Source organism: Notechis scutatus, chromosome 8 (assembly GCF_049901735.1).
Source record: "Notechis scutatus isolate UNSWTSFEM ecotype Mainland chromosome 8, rNotScu1.2, whole genome shotgun sequence".
In the NCBI taxonomy this organism is placed as follows: domain Eukaryota; kingdom Metazoa; phylum Chordata; class Lepidosauria; order Squamata; family Elapidae; genus Notechis; species Notechis scutatus.
The window spans coordinates 25,812,948-25,833,295 of NC_142016.1; the positions used below are offsets into that span (position 1 = coordinate 25,812,948).

Genomic DNA, 20,348 nt, shown 5'->3' on the forward strand with positions numbered 1-20,348 from the left:
ATGCTGGAGGATGCTGGAGGCGGAATATAGCTAATTTCTCTCTAGGGAGGCATCGAGAGTCTGAGGAACAGATCCAGCCAAGGGATCTCCTTTGCACCCCACTTTAAGCCTGCCCTCATCTCTTTTGACCAACTTCCCCAAAACTGAACCCCAACCTGCCCTTGTGACTTATAAACCACGATGGGCAGTGCCATGCACCCCCAGACCATCATGGCTTATCTTTAAAAAAACCTAGTTTGGATGCTCAGGGCTGCAAACCAGGCTTAGCCTGAGTTAGAAAAGGAGAATCCAGGAAGGTTTTTGACCTAAGTTTATGTATATTTTTTGAGGTGGGGGGGGGTTAGGAGGAAAGAGAGGAATAGATTGGGGGAATCCCCCCGATTCCTCAGATCTTAATAAACTAGCAATGGGGTGGACGAGGCGAGCAGCTGATATAGGATCTCCTCAGGATACCTTCGCTACCTTTATGGCGGACACGAGCACGGGGGGTGAGACGGAAGGGCGAGCGAGAAGCGGCAGTCACAGCGGCGCGCGCCCGCGTCATTCAGGGACGCGCGCGCGCCGGAGCGGGCGGGATGGGAGAGGAGCCCGCGGGGAGGGGGGAGGGGGGCGGAGCCTGCCCATGACAGGCCAGAGCGGCGGGAGGGGTAATCCCTCCCCCCTCTCACAGGACAGGCGGAGGGAACCGATTGGTTCGGAGGCGAGGGGTGGGGAATGGGAATTTAAGGGAAAGAGAGGCTGACCAATCGGCTGGCGCCGCTCTCGTTCCCGCCAAAATGCGGGAGAGGACGCCAGTATAAAAGGCGCGGGATAAGCACCGGGCGGTTTTTTTTTGTTTTTTTTATGGGATGGGAAGTTGTAGGCGGACGTTCTCCTTGAGGGATGGCTGTAGACCCACCACCTTCCCTGCTCCGTCGTTTTTAATCAATAAAGCAGCGTTCCTCAAACTTACCAACTTGAAGATGTGTGGCCTTCGACTCCCAGACTCCAGCCATGCCATTTCAAGCACTAAATTATATACTGTATTATAGAAGGATAACTATGGTGCCCACCCGTTAGATTTATTTATGCACAAATAAATGTAGGGATATATTTACACAAATGCATCCCAGCCTCACACGCAAACCATGTATATGTTCAGTGAAAGCCACATTTAATGTCTTTGCTAAAACTGGTATGCTAAAAGATTTTTGCAGTTCTTAGCATTTCTAGCCTACTAGGCTCCACTGTTTAAAAAGATACCCCATTTATGTTTTTATTTACCCTTTGAGAGCAAAAATAACCCTCAGAAGTTATATATAATTGGTGTGATAATGCCAGTAAAAGGATCTAGCCAAGAAATGATAGGAAACAAATCATAACACTGCAGGGGGGAAAAAAACCTAAAAGTTTTCCAAAACATATTTTTAATACCTATTTTGAACCATGAGATAAGTGGCAAATAAATTTAATCATCTTTGAACTAAAATGCAAGGAAAATAACACACTTGAGAAAAAGGACCCACCCAAAAAGAGGTTGCTTTCTTCTCATCCTTTCCTTTGAAATCCCTTTTTCTCTTCCCCCAAATAATGTGTATTCAAACAATATTGATTTAGCTCTCCAAGGCAATTGTGGTTTTCATAGAACAGTCGAACGCATAACAAACAAAAACCAATCTCTGAAATTTCGCCCACAAATAAAAAAAGCTAGCTGTTTTTCAGATAGAAAAACTAGCCTGTAACGAGTGACCTTTTCAACCAAGTTGATATTCCTAGATTATGCTTGTACTCTACTGCTGGGGATTGTATATTTATTTATCCAGGCTGTATTCACAGCTGTGCTTGGTTCCTTTCAGCATCTAAGCTTAACGGGTTTAATGAACTTCCATTCGATAAAAGCTTTTAGGGTGCCTTTGATTTGTTTCTTGGCAGATAAAAATATATATTTATTATATTTATTATTATATGTGTGTATAGAGGCTTCCTTGATGTAAACATAATTTAAAAAAAACTTTTAAGGGATACTTGCTGACTTTTCTAAAGTAGAGAATAAACACTTCCTTCAGAATTCTGGGATATAATGCAATTTGTGGACTTTCCCCCCCCTCCGTGACTCTGTTCCTATATCTTTAATGCAAACACCACAAGCAAAACAAAGCAAAGGTACATGGTGTTTACCTTGAGTCTCTTTGTAGGGACTGTTTGTGTGAATCATGTGGCTCCTTCACAGCAGCCCAGAGGTTGAGAAAATTAGGGGTTTGTATGAGATAGCAGAAGCGATTCCTGCTTTGTTGCTGTCACACACACACCCCATTCAGGGCTGCAACATGATAGCAGCTTTACTACAGGTCTCATCCCAGAGAATCTAAAATGCATCTGGCAGTGGTTCCGCTTCTTCTTCTTTTCCATTCTCTTTTCTAGTTGCAGCAAGGCAGACCTTCTTTTGGCTGCCTGGCCTTGCTCTATCCCTTTCTGTACGAAATGCAGCAGCTTTTGTATGCCGACTGCGACTTATCAGATCTCATTTTCATAAACATCAGAAGGCAGAGGCAGCAGAGGAAGAAATGAGTCGGGGTTGGACCAGATTGCTCCAGAAGTGATTTTAGAAGGCTTGCAGGCGTCTTTTCTCGCTTCCGATGGCATCCCTTTGCGTTGGGGGAATGACAGCAGGGATCTGTAGGTAAGTCAGCCAGCTTTGATTAGGGTCTTCCAAAGAAAACATCTCCCTTTTTGCTTCTTGGCAAGGAGTATTTACTTTCCAAAGTCGAGGGTGCTATTCTCAGCTCTTGCTTTTATAAGACTAAACATTGCTGTCACTTTCCGATAGAAGAGAATATTTGCAGCTCAGGGTTGGACTGTGGGCTAGTAGTCCTGATGATGTTAACTAGTTTGGTAATGAGATGTCTGCAAGGAAATAACCCAGCTCAGAAAAGGAAAAGTACCAAGGACCACATAGTCCTCCTCCTCCACCATTTTTCCTCAAACCACACTCCCTTCTAGCAGTGATGATGTTATCTAGTTTGGTAATGAAACATCTGCAAGAAAACAATCAAACTCTGAAAACATCAAGAACCCCGCAGCCTCCCCCCTCCTCCTACATCCCACAAACCCCACTCCCTTCTAGCAGTGATGATGTTGCTGAGTTTGGTAATGAAATGCCTGCAAGAAAATAAGCTCAGAGAGCACCAAGAACCCCCAGTCCTCCTCCCCCTCTTCCTCCTTTCCACAAACCCCACTCTCTTCTAGCACTGATGGTGTTAGCTAGTTGGGTCCTGAAATGTCTGCAAGGAAGCCACCAAGGACCCCAAAATACAGCACCTTTGTTTCCTTCCTGTACAAGTGGACGATTTAAATGTTTTTGATTCACAGACTTGGCTAATGCAAGCCAGCATGACGGAGGAACCCGACGGAATTCTCAGCGGCGTATTCTCCTCCTCCCCGACCCCATTTCACCGAGCCTCCCTTTCCTCAAACATGGAAGTTGATGGGACAACGACCTTCAGAGTTTCAGAAACCGGAAGGGAAGACTCTCCTTAAGACCGCATCCAAATGGCCCCCCTCCTATAATGGATAGCGTGGAGAACTCATCCTCCCTTCAGCTGCCTCAGTGCCCTCTCGAAGCTAAGACGACGTCCCCGCCTGTTGTGGACATCCCCTATTTGCTAAGCGACAGCCTGATTGCTCTGCTGTCCATCGCAGGCAACCTGTTCATCTGTACGGTCATCTTGTGGAACAGGAAGTTGCGTTCCAACGTCACCAACTACTTCCTGATCTCGCTGGCTGTGGCGGACTTCATGGTCGGGGCGGTGGTCATCCCCTGCGCCCAGTTCACTGAGGTGGGGTACCCGCAGGCCAGGCCCCAGCTGTGCCTCCTGATGCTTTGTTTGCTCCTGATGTTTACCCAGGCCTCCATCTTTGGGCTGCTGGCCATCGCTGTGGAGCGGTACATCTCCATCCTGAAGCCGTTCCAGTACCAGTCTCTGCTGACCCCCCGCAACTCCCTGCTGGTGATTGCGGCCTGTTGGCTGCTGTCCATCTTGACCGGCCTGGTGCCTCTGATGGGCTGGCACCACCCGCTGCCCCCCAGCAGGGAGTGCCTTTTCAACAGCGTCATCACCAACACCTACATGGTCTACTTCAACTTCATGACGTGCATGCTGGTCCCCTTGCTGGTCATGTTGATACTGTATGGGCGCATCTTCCTGGAGGTCAGGTGCCAGATCCGCAAAGTGGCCGAAGGGGAGGTCAACATCAGCGCTCAGAGGAGACGCCGGATCATCGTCCGCAAGCAGATGCGGACGGCCACCTCGCTCTTCATCATCCTCTTCTTCTTCATCCTGTGCTGGCTGCCGCTTCACGTGCTCAACACCATCATGCTCCTCTGCCCCAAATGCTGCATCCCCAACCAGCTGATCCTGGCCACCATAATCCTCTCCCACGCCAACTCTGCCATCAACCCGGTGGTTTACGTCTTCCGCATGCGATCCTTCCGAGACGCCTTCGAAAGCACCCTCCTCTGCATCTGCGGCTCCGGCCCGCTCGCCACATCTGGGACCATGGCCGCCAACCGTTTAGGGGTGCCACCGCTTCATAACACTTTCCTGCCAGGCAAGTGAATTTAGAAATCCAGCGTTTGGGAGGAAAGTCACACCATTCTTCAAATCGGAAAGAAAACATTGGAGCCATTAATCTTCTCTCCACAAGAGGGGGCAGGAAGACCTGAAAATATTATCTTTTTTTGTGCTGTCGTAGCTATGAAGGAAAACGCTGAGCATCAGCCAATGACCAACTTACAGATCACCGCCTGATTATTTTCCAAAACTGCACCAAGAACACTGGACTGGATTCACTTTCCTTAGAACTAAGTATAGACTTCTTGAAAAACCAAACATTGGCTTTCTGGATTGCATAGCTGTTGATGAGTTGCATTTACTGAGTAGGTGCTGAGTAAGGACATGTTCTAAGACGGGGTGTCCAACCGTGGCCACTTTTAAGACTGGTAGGCTTCAACTCCCAGAATTCCTTAAGGCTGGCTGAGGAATTCTGGGAGCTGAAGTCCACCAGTCTTAAAAGTGACCAAGGTTGGATACCACTGAGTAAATGGCAAACCCTGCTACTGATCTCATTGTGTAAAGACACAATTTGTATCGCTTCCAGAAATGCAGGGTGGAAGTACTTCTCCATATTTCTATCTTCATTCTCCCACATGCGATGAAAAGACTGTAGAGCACCTCAACCATAGTCCTGCCAAAACCCTTCCGAAAAAGCCACCTGTCCCTCTACAGAATTACTCCCCATAGGACTGTAGGATTTTACTCGATGTATTCAGCTGAATGTTCCCTGGGAGATAATTGATATTTTTAAAATAAATGTGTCTTTATATAATGGTTGACGTTCCAAAAGACATCACCGAAGGATGCATGAAGGGGTAAAAAGATCCAATATGGAAGCAATATGAAGACACTTTCAGAGGCTGGGGGGGAATGAAAATTGCACCGAGCTTGGGTGGAATAAGAAAACGACCCCTGGGCCTAGAGGTTAGCTCATGTTAACCCTCTCCTGTTGGGTGGAGAAGGCACTTATGGCAGAACAGACAACACACCATGGAAAAGAAAGTAGGGAAAAAACCCAGGGAATTGCAGGACCTTGAGGAATTATAGTAGAAATCACGTTTACACACAAATTCATACTGAAGAAAAATGGTAAATTTGGCTACAAATAGTGACTTCTACAACACGTCAAATCTTAAAATATTTTATGATTTTAAATTTACATTTGTTTTATTTTTTATTGCCACCCAACTCCAATTCACTTCTGAGACTATGTTAGGGGTAAATTAACAAGTTATTTGTGATAAATTTATGATACTGGGATATCAGACTTCATACCAGACATAATAAATCTGTTCTCCAGACACTCAAGCCCATAAATCACGTACTTGCTTACCGAATCAAAAACTCAGATCAGTTGCTTTATTGCAAACAAGGTCCTATATTAAATCTATTACAGATAGCAGAAATCAAACTATATGTATTTGTGTGCGAGACGAGGGTTTAAATCTTTTGCCTTTTTAGTGAATCAATTTTTACCATTTTCCCCCCTTGAGAATTAGAGAAACATGCTTGGTATTTACCTAATTATTCTGTTTTAGACTATTTCTTGCCTCACCATTTTCAGCCCTTACAGCTAGAGATCTGGGATTAGGATAGGGTTTTTTTTTTCCTGTTGGTGTTAGGGTTTGATCAGGGAGGTGATGGTATTTAATGGAAAATGCTGGAATTAGAAAACAGATCCTGCTTTCCTTATCAGTGGTATTTAAAATATGTGTTTAGTAAGGCAAGAAGAGAGCACTCACAGGATTAAAAATACTTATTTTCTTTGAATGAAAACACATGTAGGCTTGCGTAGTCAGTCTCAAACAGCTGGGCAGAAAACAGAAAGCAAGAGGCATCTGATTGCAAAAACTACTCTTCATTTGGTTTGATCCAAGAATCTTTTAAGGTATACTGCGTAACCAGGTGGTGAAGACAAAAGAGGAAAGAAGGTCAAATTACTTGCCCTGTCAGAAATACGATAAAATTGTACTGTCTCCAAGTGCAAATAAGTTTTATCTAACATCTAACCATCATACAGCACCAGACGGGAGAAACTCAAGTTATTCATAAATATAACTCTCTCCAACATCATGAAATACTAGGCAGAAACGCCTGTAGCAACAGCCAAAAAAAAAAGCAATCCAACAAATTCAACAAAATGTTTATTATATAAAAAGAAGAGGGGGGGGGAATCAAAATCCCACATGGTACTGAATTGACGGGAGAAATTTCATGCATCAACACGTCACGGAACTGCACACTTGTGACACAAGAAACATCGGAAGGACGGTTGACTATAAGATATCCCCGCCTTAAAACTAAAGGCAAGAAGATTCCAGTCTTTTGAGAAACGTGGCATCTTGGCATTGCCAGGCTTGTGAGCCACCTCAGCCTGTTTACTTGCCAGCAATGAGGGGATTCCTCAGCACGACAATGACCGAGTCTCCCCGCAGGAACATCTTCGAGATGTAACGGTCTTTGTTGACTGGCTTGGACTTCTTCTTGCCTTTCCCACTCTTGGGCACCTCGGTCCACATCTCCTTGACGTTCTCTAACACCATGTTGCAGTGCCTGGTGGAAGAAAGTGCCTGGCGTTACGCAGAGGCGAGATTCCCTGTGCGGCTCCTGGCAACTTCGCAACCACCCTGGAGGAAGTTCTGGAGAGGGGTAGATCCCCACAGAATTCAAGGCTGAAAAAATATTCTGATCTGAAACAGGTCTTTGAATCCATTGCGCAAGGTGTTCATGCTACCCACTGGCAGCTACCAGGGGTGGATTTGATTTAAATCAAGATTTAAATCAATAGTAAAAGGGCTTGATTTAAATCAACTCAATTTAAATCATAATTTTAAAAGAGCAACTGACATCTCTGATCCACTGTTGACTCACCAACATTCCCAATATTGCAGAATATACAGCCTCATGCTACATAAGCTCCATTTCATGATGAATAAACTAAATTATTAATGCATTTTAAATAGAAAACTATATTTTATTCCAAAAGCATTTTATTATTAAAATAAATTTGATTTTAAAAATCCAATTTAAATTTTTATATTTTTTTTTTTTTAAAAAGATTTTTATCCACCCTGGCAGCTACTTAAAGGAATTATGAGCTTCCCTGGGAATTCATGATAAGACATATTATTGCAGTCCATAGGAACCCCACCTGAGCCCAGGAAAAGCACCTGTTCTTTAAGGGGCCACTGACAGTTGTGTACTGTCTATGCTGGGTCCAAAGCACCTTTACTTCTCGGGAACCCCATAGCCGCCTACAGCTAGTCTTCGACTCACAACCATAACTGAGCCCAAAATTTCCATTGCTAAGGAAGACAGTTGTAAAGTGAGTTGCGCCCCCCTTTTTTTAATGACCTCTTTTGCCACAGTTAAGTGAATCACTAGTTGCTAAATGAATCATGCTGTTGTTAAGCGAATCTGGCTTCCTCCATTGACTTGACTAGTTGGAAGTCAACTGGGAGGGTTACAATTGGTGATTCACATGACCCTGGGACAGTGCAACTGTCGTAAGTACATGCCAGTTGCCAAGCACCCAAATTCTGATTACGAAGGGATGCTGCAATGGTCTTAAGTGTGAAAAGCAGTTGTCACTTTTTTCATTACAATTATGCCATTGTAACTTTGAATGGTCATTAAATAAATTGTGGACCCCCTTGTATTTGTTCTGAATAATAAACCTTAAACGAACGAGAACACTACCTGTTTCACTAAAAATATAAAGGAAGCCCACAGATAATCCTCTGACGGATTGGAGGCATGCCCAGGTGAGAACCTACCTATCAAAGGCCTTGACACGCCCCAGGAGCTTCTTGTTATTGCGACAATTGATGAGCACCTGGGTATTATTTTTAACGGATTGTGTGAGCACCGACAGTGGCCCTGTGTTGAATTCCTCCTCCTCCCGCTTTTGCAGTTCTTCCGGGGTCATCTCACTTTTGGGCTTATTTAAGAGGCTCCTAAAAAAAAAAAAAAGAAAGAAGGAAAGAAAAAAAAAGGAAAATAAATACATAATATTCGATTTTGAGGTTATGCCCTTTAATTGGATGAAAATAAGCTCTCTTAGTAGCACTATATTTCTTTTTAACAAATCAGTGCTTTCTTTTTAACAAATTATTCCTTTTTAACAAATCAATTCTTTCTTTTAACAAATTCTTTTTTTTTAACCAACTTCTATTCTGCATATATTCTAAATGTAGAACAATTAACCATCCAGATGCAACATGTATAAATCACCGGACTACAGATATAAACCGGCTTTTCAGAATAACAATAGAAAGTTATTACTACTATTCGCCTGCTTGGGGTCCCCTTGCTCTCTAGTTTCCAACTACAAAGATACACACTCATTGTATATTTGGGGGGGGGGCATACCATAAAGCCAGAGGAGGGGCTCCTTCCTCTCCCCCCGCCCCCCTCGGCGGTTACTCCAGAAGAGAGCCGAGAGGGAGAGGCTTTTCGAGAGGGGCGCCTATTCCAAGGTTTACGGTAAGGCCCAGAAGAAGCCTCTGTAAGTATTTTACACACTCACACAACCGCACAAACACACACACAGGGACAGCTCCGTCTCCCACCCCCCGTCCCGCGCCCCCTAATCTCCCCCCCCGGCCTCCCTCACATGATGCCGCTGCAATGGATCCGCCGCTCGCTTGGGGAACGACTCCGGCGCGGTGAGATAGGAACACTTTCCGCTTCCGGGCTAAGCGGAGGGCGCGCATGCGTAAAAGTAACGGGGAGAAAGACGGGAGGGGTTGGACGGCGAGCCCAGCGGGTCAAAAAATTCCCACCCCACCACCCTCGTGTTTTTCCACCGCGCATGCGCCGGAGGGACCAGTTTCTGTGGTGGTGGGGGTCTTGCTGAGGCGTGGGGCGCGCGAATCCTCCACGCGGGAAAGCAAAAGGGGCCGAGTGGAAAAGAGCGTGGCCTTTGACTTCATTTTGTATCCTCTTGGCTGAAGTGGCTGAAACTGGACTGGACTTGTCTGAACTGTGATTTGCTACTACCACAACCCTGCGCTGTAGGCCAGGCTCTTTATGAGAGACCCACGACCGAGCGGGGCTGGCAACCTGGGCCTCCTCGGCCTGGTTTCGCCACCCTTAAGTCTTTGGGCCCAAGAACCCAAACCTCAAGCAACTGTGGCACACACACACACACACACACACACACACACACACACACACCCGCTTTGGTCAAATTAGCCCCCCCTCCTTCCCGTGGTTTAATGGCGAGTTCGATGTTTTATTTACTGCGCATTTATTGCCTAAGATGGAGTAGAGGAGGCTCCCTCTGCCAACAACCACAACCCCTGCGAGGTGGGGCTGGGCTGAAGGGAAAAAAAAAAAAAACGCCAGCTCAAAGTCAGCCCAGCTGCTTTTTCACGCCTGAGGGAGGATTCGAACTCGGGGCCTCAAAAATTCCAGGTCCGACTACTCCCCCCCCAAGACGCCGGACCAGCTTAACAAGGTCCCGGCCTTGTCTAAATGACCCTCAAAACGACCCCTTTGAGTCGGTCTTCGATGGACACCCCTCCCCCCCACCAACCGCCCTGGACGGAGATCCCGGCCTTGTGGCTTCTTTTCCCCTTCCGATTCTTCTTCGCTTCAGGTCCAGCTCTGCATTTCCACCCTTGGATGGCCGGGGGTGGGACGGGGAGACGAGACGCTGGCTTGGGAAAGAGCCTGATCCCACCCCCGCTGCCCCCCCACTTCGAGAAAAGACGAGGAGGCCGGAGCTGCCGTTACCGATCTACCACGGAGGGATCTTTCCAACACAACAACTGGAGAGCAATGTGAGGTTTCTATTGGGAATCCCTTTAAGCTGATTGATTGATTGATTGATTGACTTGTATGCTGCCTTTATTATTGTTACAAATAACTCAAGGCCGCGGACGGACCTAATACAGGTAGTCCTCGACTTATGACCACAGTGGAGCCCAAAATTTCCATTCCTAAGTGAGACAGTTCAGCGTCCCATTTTACGAACTACATCGATTCACTTAACGACAGTTGTTAAGTGAATCAGTGCCGTTATTAAGTTAGTAACACGCTTGTTCAGTGCAGGAGCCATGGTGTCACAGTGGTTAGAATGCAGTATTGCAGGCTAACTCTGCCAACTGCCAGGGGTTCGATTCGCACTGGCTCCAGGTCGACTCGGCCTTCCGTCCTTCCGAAGTCGGTAAAACGAGGACCCAGATTGTTGAGGGGGCAAGGTGCCGACTCTGTAAACTGCTTAGAGAGGCCTGTAAAGCAATGTGAAGCAGTGTTGTGGTTCGCCGGCAGCCTGTGCAGATTGGAGCAGAATCGGACAGTGGGGAAGAACGGGGACCAGTCCAGGAGTCTGGGGAGGACTCGGACGAGGGTTCTGCATCCGATGCAGAGATGGGGCCAGGACCATCTGGGAGTTATGTGCTGACTCCGGAGCCTCCAGAATCTGTCAGCAGCGAGGCAGAGGAACAAGGGGAGCCTGTTCCCAGTGTGTGTATGCGCAGAGCTGCTAGAAGGCAAGAGCAGCTGAGACAAAAGGGGCAACTTGGGAGTGAGGCTTGGCAAAGTAGAGAAACCTTTGCAGGAAGCAAAGTTGTTCATTCTGTTTGGATTAATCCTTGAAAGTCTGTGTGGACTTTGTACTTCGGTATATATACGTAGTTAATTTGGCACTTTTGTTGCCGGCAGCAATTCAAAGGAGATAAAAGTGGGTGCTTATCTCGAGGGACTCAGTACAGGCTGGGAATGCACATAATTCCCAGCGCTGAAATAAAACAAGAGTTGTTTGGACTAAGCGTGTGCTTAATTACGGTCTCAGGAAGCCTTGGTCAGAATAAGCGTTATATAAGTCTGCTATTCTTATGCTATCTGGCTTCCCTGTTGACTGTTTGTCAGGAGGTCACAAAGCGGGATCGCATGACCCTGGGACACTGCAACCGTCATAAATATGAGCCAGTTGGAAGCACCCAAATTTTGATGTGACCACGGAGATGCTGCAGTGGTCGTAAGTGTGAAAAACGGATGTCACTCACTTTTTCAATGTAGTTGTAACTTTGAATGGTTACCAAATGAACTGTTGTAAGTTGACAACTACCTGTGCTCCTTCCTTCTCCTATTTTCCCACAACAACAACCCTGTCGGGTGGGTTGGGCTAAGGGAGAGTGACTGACCCAAAGTCATCCAGCTGAGTTTCATTCCTAAAGTGGGACTAAAACTGCCACTCACCTGCTGGTTGGCGTAAAGTCCCCAAGCCAACTTTCCTGCTCAAAGCGGGACCAGAACTCGCCATCTCCTGGCCCAAAGTCACCCAGCTGGCTTTCATAGCTAAGGCAGGACTAGAATTCATGGTCTCCTGCTTTCTAGCTTTGATACCTTAAACATTAGATCCAATTGGCCGTGATGATTGAAGCTCTGCTATTGCTCTCAGGTCTGAAAGTCTCTCTTTTGGAAATCAGTTTTCTTACTCGGGTGCCCGGATACTTCATGTCCCATTTATAGAAACACAGAAAACTGACGGCGGAAAAAGACTTTTATTTCCACCGATGTAATTGGGGGGGGGGAGCTGAGGTATGTTGGGCTTAGACACGTTGATTTGAGTTTGTTTAGCTCCTTTTCAAAATCTTAAGCACCTTGTCCAAAATAGAGATGAAAAACCAGTTCTCCTCGACTTGACTCCCAAAGCAACATCCAACATTCAAACATTGCCAAACCTTTTCGGACGGGCTGTGGCAAGGCAGTGCACCCTAACCAGCTCGTTTACACAGCACGCCTCTGCTGCTGAGGTTTTGCAGCCTTCTTCCTAAGCGTTTTTCCAAAGAATTTTGATTTAGAAGAGTTGAAACCTGTTTCTTTGGTTGCCTGTCTTATAATACAACTCTTTTCATTCGATGTTAAGAATGTGGGAAGGCACAGAAGATAGTCGACCTTGTTTCAGTTAAAAACTTGAACAGGCCAGGCCCGATTAGACGAAAGACCTTCAGAAGGGCTGAAAACTGGACTGGGAATTTGAGAAAAACAGTCCAGAATACGGCCATAGCAAATCTTTCTTCCCCGTGTTGTGCAGAAACATGGGCGTTGTCCAAGTTGTCACCACGTTGATCTCGAAGACAATATTGCCTTTTTCAGCTGTCAGTTCACAATTGTTTTCATTTTAAAATAAACAGAGTAGCCAAAACATTTGCCAGCCATAGAAACCATAAACAGGTAGCAGGGATTATTCATTGGGCTAGAATGCAGCACGAGTGAACTCTGGAAAAGAGCCAAATTGTGGAATTGTGGGGTGTGTGTGTGTGTGTGTGAGGAGTCTGACCTTAAGCCAGGATTTTGGCCAACTGGGGTTCAGGGGGCCTGGAAAAGAATCTCTGGATTTTTCCTACTACACATAGTCCTTGAGTTATAGCAGTTCATTTACTGACCGAAGTCACAGCAGCACTGAAAAAAGTGACTTAGGATCGTTTTTCATACCTACGACCATTGCAGCATCCATTGCAGTGATTCACTTAACAATTGTGGCAAGAAAGGTCGTAAAATGAGGCAAAGTTCACGTAACAACTGTCTTGATTAGCAAGAGAGATTTTAGGCTCAGTTGTGGTCATAAGTCAAGGACTACCTATACTTTACTTCCTGCCAAGACGCCCCAAAGATCAGCCCCTTAATCTTGCAATACCCACTAACAGGATTTTCCAACGTTGTTCAAGTTAAGTGGCCAGCCACAAAGGGACTCGGCCGTCAGCAAAATAATCCCGTAATCCTGGCCACCCAGTTATGGCTCCCCCCCCTCCAGTGTTAATTCATTTAGGGGGGAGGGAACCGTTTTTCTCCCAGACTATCCCAAATGAATATGTCATAGATTTCATAGAATCCTAAAGCCTGAACGACCTTGGAGGTCTTCTAATGTAACCTTTACTCAAAGCAGGAGAGTTTATTGATTTGATTTGTATTTGATTTGATTTGATTTGTCAATCACGAGATGATAGGTATAAGTATAAACATGAGTAAGAATGCAGGAAATAGGTATGAATAAATGGGGACAATAGGACGGGGACAGTAGGCACGATGGTGCACTTATACACGGCCCCTTACAGACCTCTTAGGAATGGGGTGAGGTCAATAGTGGATAGTTGGAGGTTAACGGAGTGGGGGGGTTAGAGGATGTAAAAACAGAGTCAGGTAGGGCATTCCAGGCATTGACCACTCTGTTGCTGAAGTCGTACTTTCTGCAATCAAGTTTGGAGCGGTTTGCATTGAGTTTGTATCTGTTGTGTGCTGTGGTTGAAGCTGAAGTAGTCATTGACTGGTAGGACATTGTAGCAGATAATTTTGTGTACTATGCTTAAGTCCAGCTGTAGGCGGTGTAGTTCAAGGTTGTCCAAGCCCAAACTTTCAAGCCTGGTGCTGTAGGGTATTCTGTTGCGAGCAGAATCATCCTGGTCATCATTCTGATAATCATCATCATCATCCTGATCAAATGATTTTTTTTGGTTTATTGAAAACTTCCAGTGTTGCTGCACCGACAACTTCTGGAGGCAAACCATTCTATGGATGAGTTGTTCTGTGTCAGAAAACTCCTCCTTAGTTCCAAGTTGCTTCTCTCCTTGATTAGTTCCCATCCATTCTTTCTTGTCCTGCCTTCTGGTGTTTCGGTGAATAAATCAATCCCCCTCTTCTCTGTGACAGCCCCTTAAGTATTGGAAGAATATTTAATTTACAGAAATCAGGCTCTAAAATAGTTGAGAACGTCTTCTTGTTTGAAAATAAAAATAAAAATTAGGAGCCCAATAGTCACATTTATGGTTGACACATTTTAATAGACACTGATATTGTTAGCCACCAATCAAGATCAGCTCTCTGGGGTTTTTGCCTTTTGACTGTTCCTGCCATTCTAAAAACACCGGAAGGGCCAGTGAATTTGAGTGGGGGCAACTAACATAGTTGGAAAAGGATTTCTCTCCTATTAAATAAGGGAGCCTCATTCAATCAGTCAGTGGAACAGCTTGCCTCTGGAAGTTGTGGGTGCTTAAAAACTGGAAGTTTTTCAGAAGAGGCTGCCATTTGTCTGAAAGGATGGTACAAGGTCTCCTGATGGAGCAGGGGGTTGGACTAGAAGACCTCCCAGGTCCCTTCCATCACAGAGAGGAGGGGCTCAACCTATTTTCCAAGGCACCTGAAGGCCAGACAAGGAATCATGCACAGGGGTCCCCAAACTTGGCAACTTTAAGAATTGTGGGCTTCAATTGTGGACTTCTGGGAGTTGAAGTCCACAATTCTTAAAGTTGCCAAGTTTGGAGACCTCTGGAATAATGGATGGGAACCGAACAAAGACAGATTCTAGAAATAAGGAGGAATTTTCTGACAGGGAAAACGATCAACCTATGGGATAGAAGTTGCCTTCGGACGTTGTGGGAGCTTCCTCCCTGGAGGCTTTCAAGAAAAGGCTGGACTGCCATTTGTCAGATGTAGGTTCTCCTGCTTGGGTGGGTGGGGGTTGGACTAGATGACCTACAAGGTCCCTTCCCACTCTGTTCTGTATTCTATTCTGTAAGATGAGAACAAGCAGCCTTTTTCAAGGGGTCCCGTCAGAGATCCCCACGGTGCCCTCTTGAGGGTCATGGAGAGCCCCTCCCAGAATTTCCCCCTCCTCCCTGGAATTCTGCAACCCTAAAATGAAGCCCCCGCCCCCACCCCCAGTTGGATCCTGGAATGTCTTGGTTGGTTGGAAGTGATGGGTGTTGTAGTCCTGAAATGCAGAGGGCGCCCGGTTAGGGAAAGCAACCATCTAAGACAGGGTCTCCAACCTTGGTAACATTAAGCCTGGAGGACTTCAACTCCCAGAATTCCCCAGCCAGCAAAGCTGGCTGGGGAATTCTGGGAGTTGAAGTCCTCCAGGCTTAACGTTACCAAGGTTGGAGACCCCTGATCTAAGAGACGGCCAGGCCAGGGGAGATGGAAAGCAGGCTCCTGGGCGTCCCCTTCCCCCCGCAGGCTCTGCAGCTTTTGCCCATTGGCGCGACCGGGTGGGCTTCATCCTATCCTATGCTCGGGAGGAGGGATGGTTAATGGGTGGGGGTCTCCCCCCATTCCCTCCCCAATAAATTCAGCCCCTAAGCCAAGGAGCCTCTGTGGTGCAGTGATTTAGAGTGCAGTACTGCAAGCAAGCTACTTCTGCTGCAGCCAGTTTGGCAGTTCGAATCCCACCAAGCTCAAGGTCGACTCAGCCTCCCGTCCTTCCGAGGTGGGTGAAATGAGGACCCAGATTGTTGGGGGCAAGAGGCTGATTCTGTAAACCAACCTACCTTCCTTCCTTCCTTCCTTCCTTCCTTCCTTCCTTCCTTCCTTCCTTCCTTCCTTCCTTCCTTCCTTCCTGTTAGAATGCAGTATTGCAGGCTAACTCTGCCCACTGCCAAGAGTTCGATTTTCACCAGGCTCCAGGTTGACTCAGCCTCCCGTCCTTTCGAGGTGGGTGAAATGAGGACCCAGGTTGTTGGGGGCAAGAGGCCGACTCTGTAAACCACTTAGAGAGGGCTGTAAAAGCACTATGAAGCGGTATATAAGTCTAAATGCTATTGCTATCTCCAAACTTGGCTGCTTTAAGACTTGAGGACTTCAACTCCCAGAATTCCTGAGCTAACATAACTGGAGGAGGAATTCTGGGAGTTGAAGTCCACAAGTCTTAAACCGGCCAAGTTTGATGACCCCTGTTCTAGTGTGTTGTGTTGAGAGAATCTAGGCCTGTGATTCGTTTCTGAACGTGGTTAGTTTTGTGGGTGATCCCCGAAAAACAGATCTCTTTCCTAGCCAGGAATTCTGGGTGCTGAAGTTCCCACAGTTGCCAACTCCTCTTCTTAAAACGGGGGTCCCTAAACTTGAAGACTTGTGGACTTCAAACTCCCAGAATTCCCCAGCCGGCTCTGCTTCATCTCTTGGGATCCCTTCCTCTGCAGTCTCTCCGTTTGAATGGAATTAGCTTCAATGCGGGGGGAGTTGAAGTCCCCAAGTCTTAAAGCGGCCAAGTTTGAAGACCTGGCCGCGCCCTAAGCGCGGAAGGACCGCCCGCTTCCCACCGCGGAGAGTGTTTGGGTTAGTTAGTCGGAGAACGGAGCGGCTGCCTCCTTCGCCCGCCAGGGGGCGCCTTCACCCAACCGGTCCGAGATGCTCGCCGGGGCAGGACCCGGGAGAGCGCCGGCCCGCCCGCCCGAACAGGTGTCCGCGGGACAGGCGCGCCACGGCCGGACCGAGTCCCGTTTCGCCTGGCAAAACAGCCCCTTGGCGGGGGAAAGGGGCTCCGCTGGACTACAAATCCCATCCTCCTCCAACGGCCGATCGGGGCTGCGTCCCGATTGGGACGCCAGGATAGTCTAGAAAGCGGTTGCTCTCCCGCGCCCGAGGCGAGGCGTTTGGAGCTTAATCCGCGCCCGAGGCGAGGGGTCCTAGAGCTTAATTCGGATTGTCCCATTTGAAGTACATACAAAGTTGGTATTTGGGGGCTGTGGAGGGGAGAAGGGAAAGCAAAGGAGCCCCAACCCGCCGCATCCATGGGGGGGGGCGGCTCTTCTTCCTCCTTTTTCCACCCGATCCTCTCCTGGATCGGGTGGAAGTCTTGACGCCAAGCCGCGCACAGGGCAGCTTAATCCGGAGTCACCTCCTTTGCAAGTCCTGCGCGGTGCGGCAGACTCCGACTGTACCTCCCCCTCCCCTCCGCCCAGGTGGATCCACATCGAGGCTCCAACCTGCCCAAAAGAAACCGGCGCGACTCCGGATCGGCGCCGGGTTGCAGCAGCTCTGCGCGGCCCAAGCTGCCTGCGCTGAATTCGGCCTCCCAGCGCTCGTGCGCGCGCCCCCCACCCCCACCCCGCCACCCGGAGCTCCTATCCGCAGCCGCGGGGGGGCACCCTCGACCCAGCCAAGTGCCCACAAATGAGGGGGCAGAGCCCCCCGGGCGCCGGAGTGGCAGCCTTGCGCCCAATGGCCGGCCGGCTCCGCCGAAGGAGGCGGGCCAGAGGCTCCCGATTCTTGCCTGGCTGGAGGGGGTGGGGGCTCCTCCGGGGTGGGAGGGGAGCCAATGGCGCGGATGGGGGAGGGGCGGTGGGAGTAGCCTGGAGGGGAGTGGGCTTCGGGGCGGGGGGCGCCAAGGAGCGCGGGCGGAGAGAGAGCGGAGGGAGAGCACCGCCGAGCCCAGCAGCCGGACCCACCCGGGCAAGGAGGGAAGGGAAGGAAGCGGAGCGAGAGAGCGAGAGAGCGAGCCGGCCAGCCATGGAGAATGGGTTGCAGGGTCCCAGGTACAGCCAGCGGAAAAGCTCCCGCGGCGGCGGCGGTGTTTCGCGCGTGGGGGGCGCAGCTGCATCCTTTTGCGAGGACGCCGCGGGCAGGATGCGCCAGCGGCGGCCAGTCCGGCTGCTCCGATGGGAAGTAGAGGCCGAGGGCTGGGGTGGGCTTCTGCAGGGGTCTCCAGACCCCCGAGGCACACAGGAACGCGCGCGTGGGGGGCACGCGGGGAGGGTGCAGACTTGCAAACTCGGCACATTCTTCGACCCCTTAGCCCCCCAACTCCCCGTCCCCTCGTTTGGTCGAGATTTCCAGCGCGACTTGCAATTTGCGAGGTGAACCCCCTTTGCCCCCCCTTGCACAGAAGACCCTCATTCTCGGGGGAAAAAACACGGTCCCGTTTTTCTCCCGCCCCTTCCAGGTACCCTGGAAAAGTATTTGGGGAAGGGTCGTGGCATCCTGGCTGGCTGAGCTCCTTTGGAATATGGATCGGAGTAGAGGGGGGGCGGTCATTAGGAGGGGGACAGGCATTATTTGGCCATTGCAAAGGGAAAACATTTTTTTTTTAATATATTGGCCTGGTTTGTCATTGAACACATACATGGCTCCTTGATCTGCCTACTGTAGTTCTGCAGAAGAAGAGGAAGGTGTGTGTGTGTGTGGGGGGGGAATGTCTTCTGGGCTGCAGGGAGATCTATTAGATTACAGTAGGCATCTTGCCAAGGGTTTATCAGCAAATTAGAGAAAAGGAGGGAGGTGAGCCCCCTGTTAAACTGCCCGCCATAAGTGCGAGGAGCCGGTCAGATCCCAAAAGCGGGCTTCCCCCACTGTCCTGGATGCGTGCATGCAATTCAGCCTCAGTATACATCTTGTTTACAGTAAGGCAGCCTTCCTATCATGGCCTCTTGTCTGCTGCTTTTAGACCCCAGATGGGTTCTTTAATCGAGTGGATTAGAAGGGGGAGGGGGGAGCGCAGGGAATCCACCCAAGGGGAAGGGAGGGGGAGCAGGAAAAACTATTTCCCCCCCCCCAAAAAAATATCCCCGCTTGGATAGTTTTGCAGCATTCACCAGTTGTGTGAATGTGTGAGTGAGTGGTATATATGATTGTCTGCATCTGTGTAAGATTAAATAGATAGGATAGATAGAAGGATAGAAGGATAGATAGATAGATAGATAGATAGATAGATAGATAGATAGATAGATAGATAGATAGATAGATAGATAGATAGATAGTATTAGATTCAAAGGCAAAGGAATATGAATCCATATTCAAAAGATGGGAAAAAACCTAAAAGTAAGGGAACAAGAGCGCACAGCTTGCAAACTACAGGAATTTTTGTGCTGTAAGATTGTGGAGAGAGACTGACCCAGCTGATTCCAGGCATGTTCCCTTATTGTGACCGTGATATTATTGACCAGCAGAAATGTTGTGAGTGGCATAAAGGAACCTGTTCCTTGGCCACGTTTAGGAATGTTGGTTTTGCAACCCGCAAAGCTTGCAGGCTGGAAGTTTTAAGTCGCCAAGACAGTTGTGGGAGGGGGAAGAGAGGGGGGGATTCTGGGATCGACCTGCATTGGCAGGAGTGCTCCCCGCACCCTGAATTTGAGAGATTTGGAAAAATAAAATAAAAGCCGTTTCGGAGCCACACCGGCAGACCTGCTCCTGTAGCGTGGGGGGAGAGAAGGTAATCTGGAGGTAGGTCAGATCCATCCGGATCTTCCCAAAACTGGGTCACGGAGAGTGCAGAAGGGGCAGTAAAGAGATTTTTTTGGGGGGTCAGAAAGAAATGAAAAAAACAAACAAAAACCCACCACCACCCAGCTTGAAGCCACCGTCTCCCTGGTGCGTGCGTTCCAGCTCGCTGCGAGGAATTTGGACCTGGGTGGGTGCAACTGGGGCCCCTCCTGGCAGGTTGGGGAGAGGGAAGATTGGGTGCCCAGGGGAGCATTTCGTTGCCCCCAAGGAGGTGGGGGGCTGCTGCCCCGCTCCTCGGCACGGTTCCTGGTCTGCAGAATTTGCTGCACTGGCTGTTCCGAGGCAGCTCTTGGCCCCCTCTGCCCGGGGAGGACAAACCTGGCACCCTTCCACCCGTCCAAGGCAGACCTCACTTCGCCCCTCCTCCTCCTCCCTCTTTTGAAACGCTCCCTCCTAGCCTATAAGAGTTTTAGTCTCTCGCGGAACCTGGCTTAAGATGAGCGCAGAGTGGAGAGCGGACTGCGGGGCGGAGGTGTGCATATCAGCCCTCTAACCATGACTGTATAACTCAGGGATGTCGTGGTCGAAGTATCAAAGGTAAGGCCGGGGAAACAGAAATAGGAGCTTTTTGGCCGCTCACCTCCTCTGTCCTTGTGGCAAGGAGGAAACGGCTCTGGGGAAATCTGCCAGCCGCTTTGGCTAAGAACCTGGGATGGATCTCCTTCTCTCCGAAGGACCGTGGCCAGGATCGATCAAATCCAGCCTGGCCCACTTTGGAATCCAGAGCGGATCTCCTGCTGATCCTGGCTACTTTTC

General features: G+C 48.6%; 2 protein-coding genes and 1 pseudogene across 6 annotated transcripts in view; 2 read left to right on the top strand and 1 right to left on the bottom strand.

Moving 5' to 3' along the window:
- Positions 1–3,352: 3,352 nt before the first annotated feature.
- On the top strand, positions 3,353–5,111 carry LOC113425792 (adenosine receptor A1 pseudogene; annotated as a pseudogene).
- A 1,608-nt stretch (positions 5,112–6,719) lies between these two features.
- Positions 6,720–9,327, bottom strand: SNRPD2 (small nuclear ribonucleoprotein D2 polypeptide). 3 transcript variants are annotated; one of them, XM_026688075.2, is made up of 3 exons: positions 9,208–9,327; positions 8,369–8,548; positions 6,720–7,145 (listed from the first exon to the last, which is right to left on the bottom strand). In XM_026688075.2, coding segments are annotated over exons 1-3 (357 nt in total). In that variant the 5' UTR covers positions 9,210–9,327; the 3' UTR covers positions 6,720–6,970. The 3 variants fall into 3 exon arrangements, with proteins under 3 accessions (XP_026543860.1, XP_087827408.1, XP_087827407.1); XM_087971282.1 differs by having other exon boundaries at positions 6,720–7,264; XM_087971281.1 differs by having other exon boundaries at positions 8,964–9,220.
- Positions 9,313–20,348, top strand: part of HIF3A (hypoxia inducible factor 3 subunit alpha) — a 49,437-nt gene continuing 38,401 nt past the window's right edge. The window contains exon 1 of one of the 3 annotated variants that reach the window (XM_087971258.1): positions 9,313–10,378. In XM_087971258.1, coding sequence (XP_087827384.1) covers positions 10,071–10,378 — 308 coding nt within the window. In that variant the 5' untranslated portion in view covers positions 9,313–10,070. Of the gene's footprint in view, positions 10,379–17,690; positions 17,849–20,041; positions 20,130–20,348 lie in introns of those variants that run through there. The other 2 variants (XM_087971260.1, XM_087971261.1) reach the window with 2 other exon arrangements.

Bases quoted from the DNA above. Each gene is read 5' to 3' on its own strand.
- SNRPD2 (XM_026688075.2), bottom strand. The intron at 7,146-8,368 runs GTAGGTTCTCAC...TTCTTCCACCAG, and splicing joins CGTGTCAAGGCCTTTGATAG to GCACTGCAACATGGTGTTAG.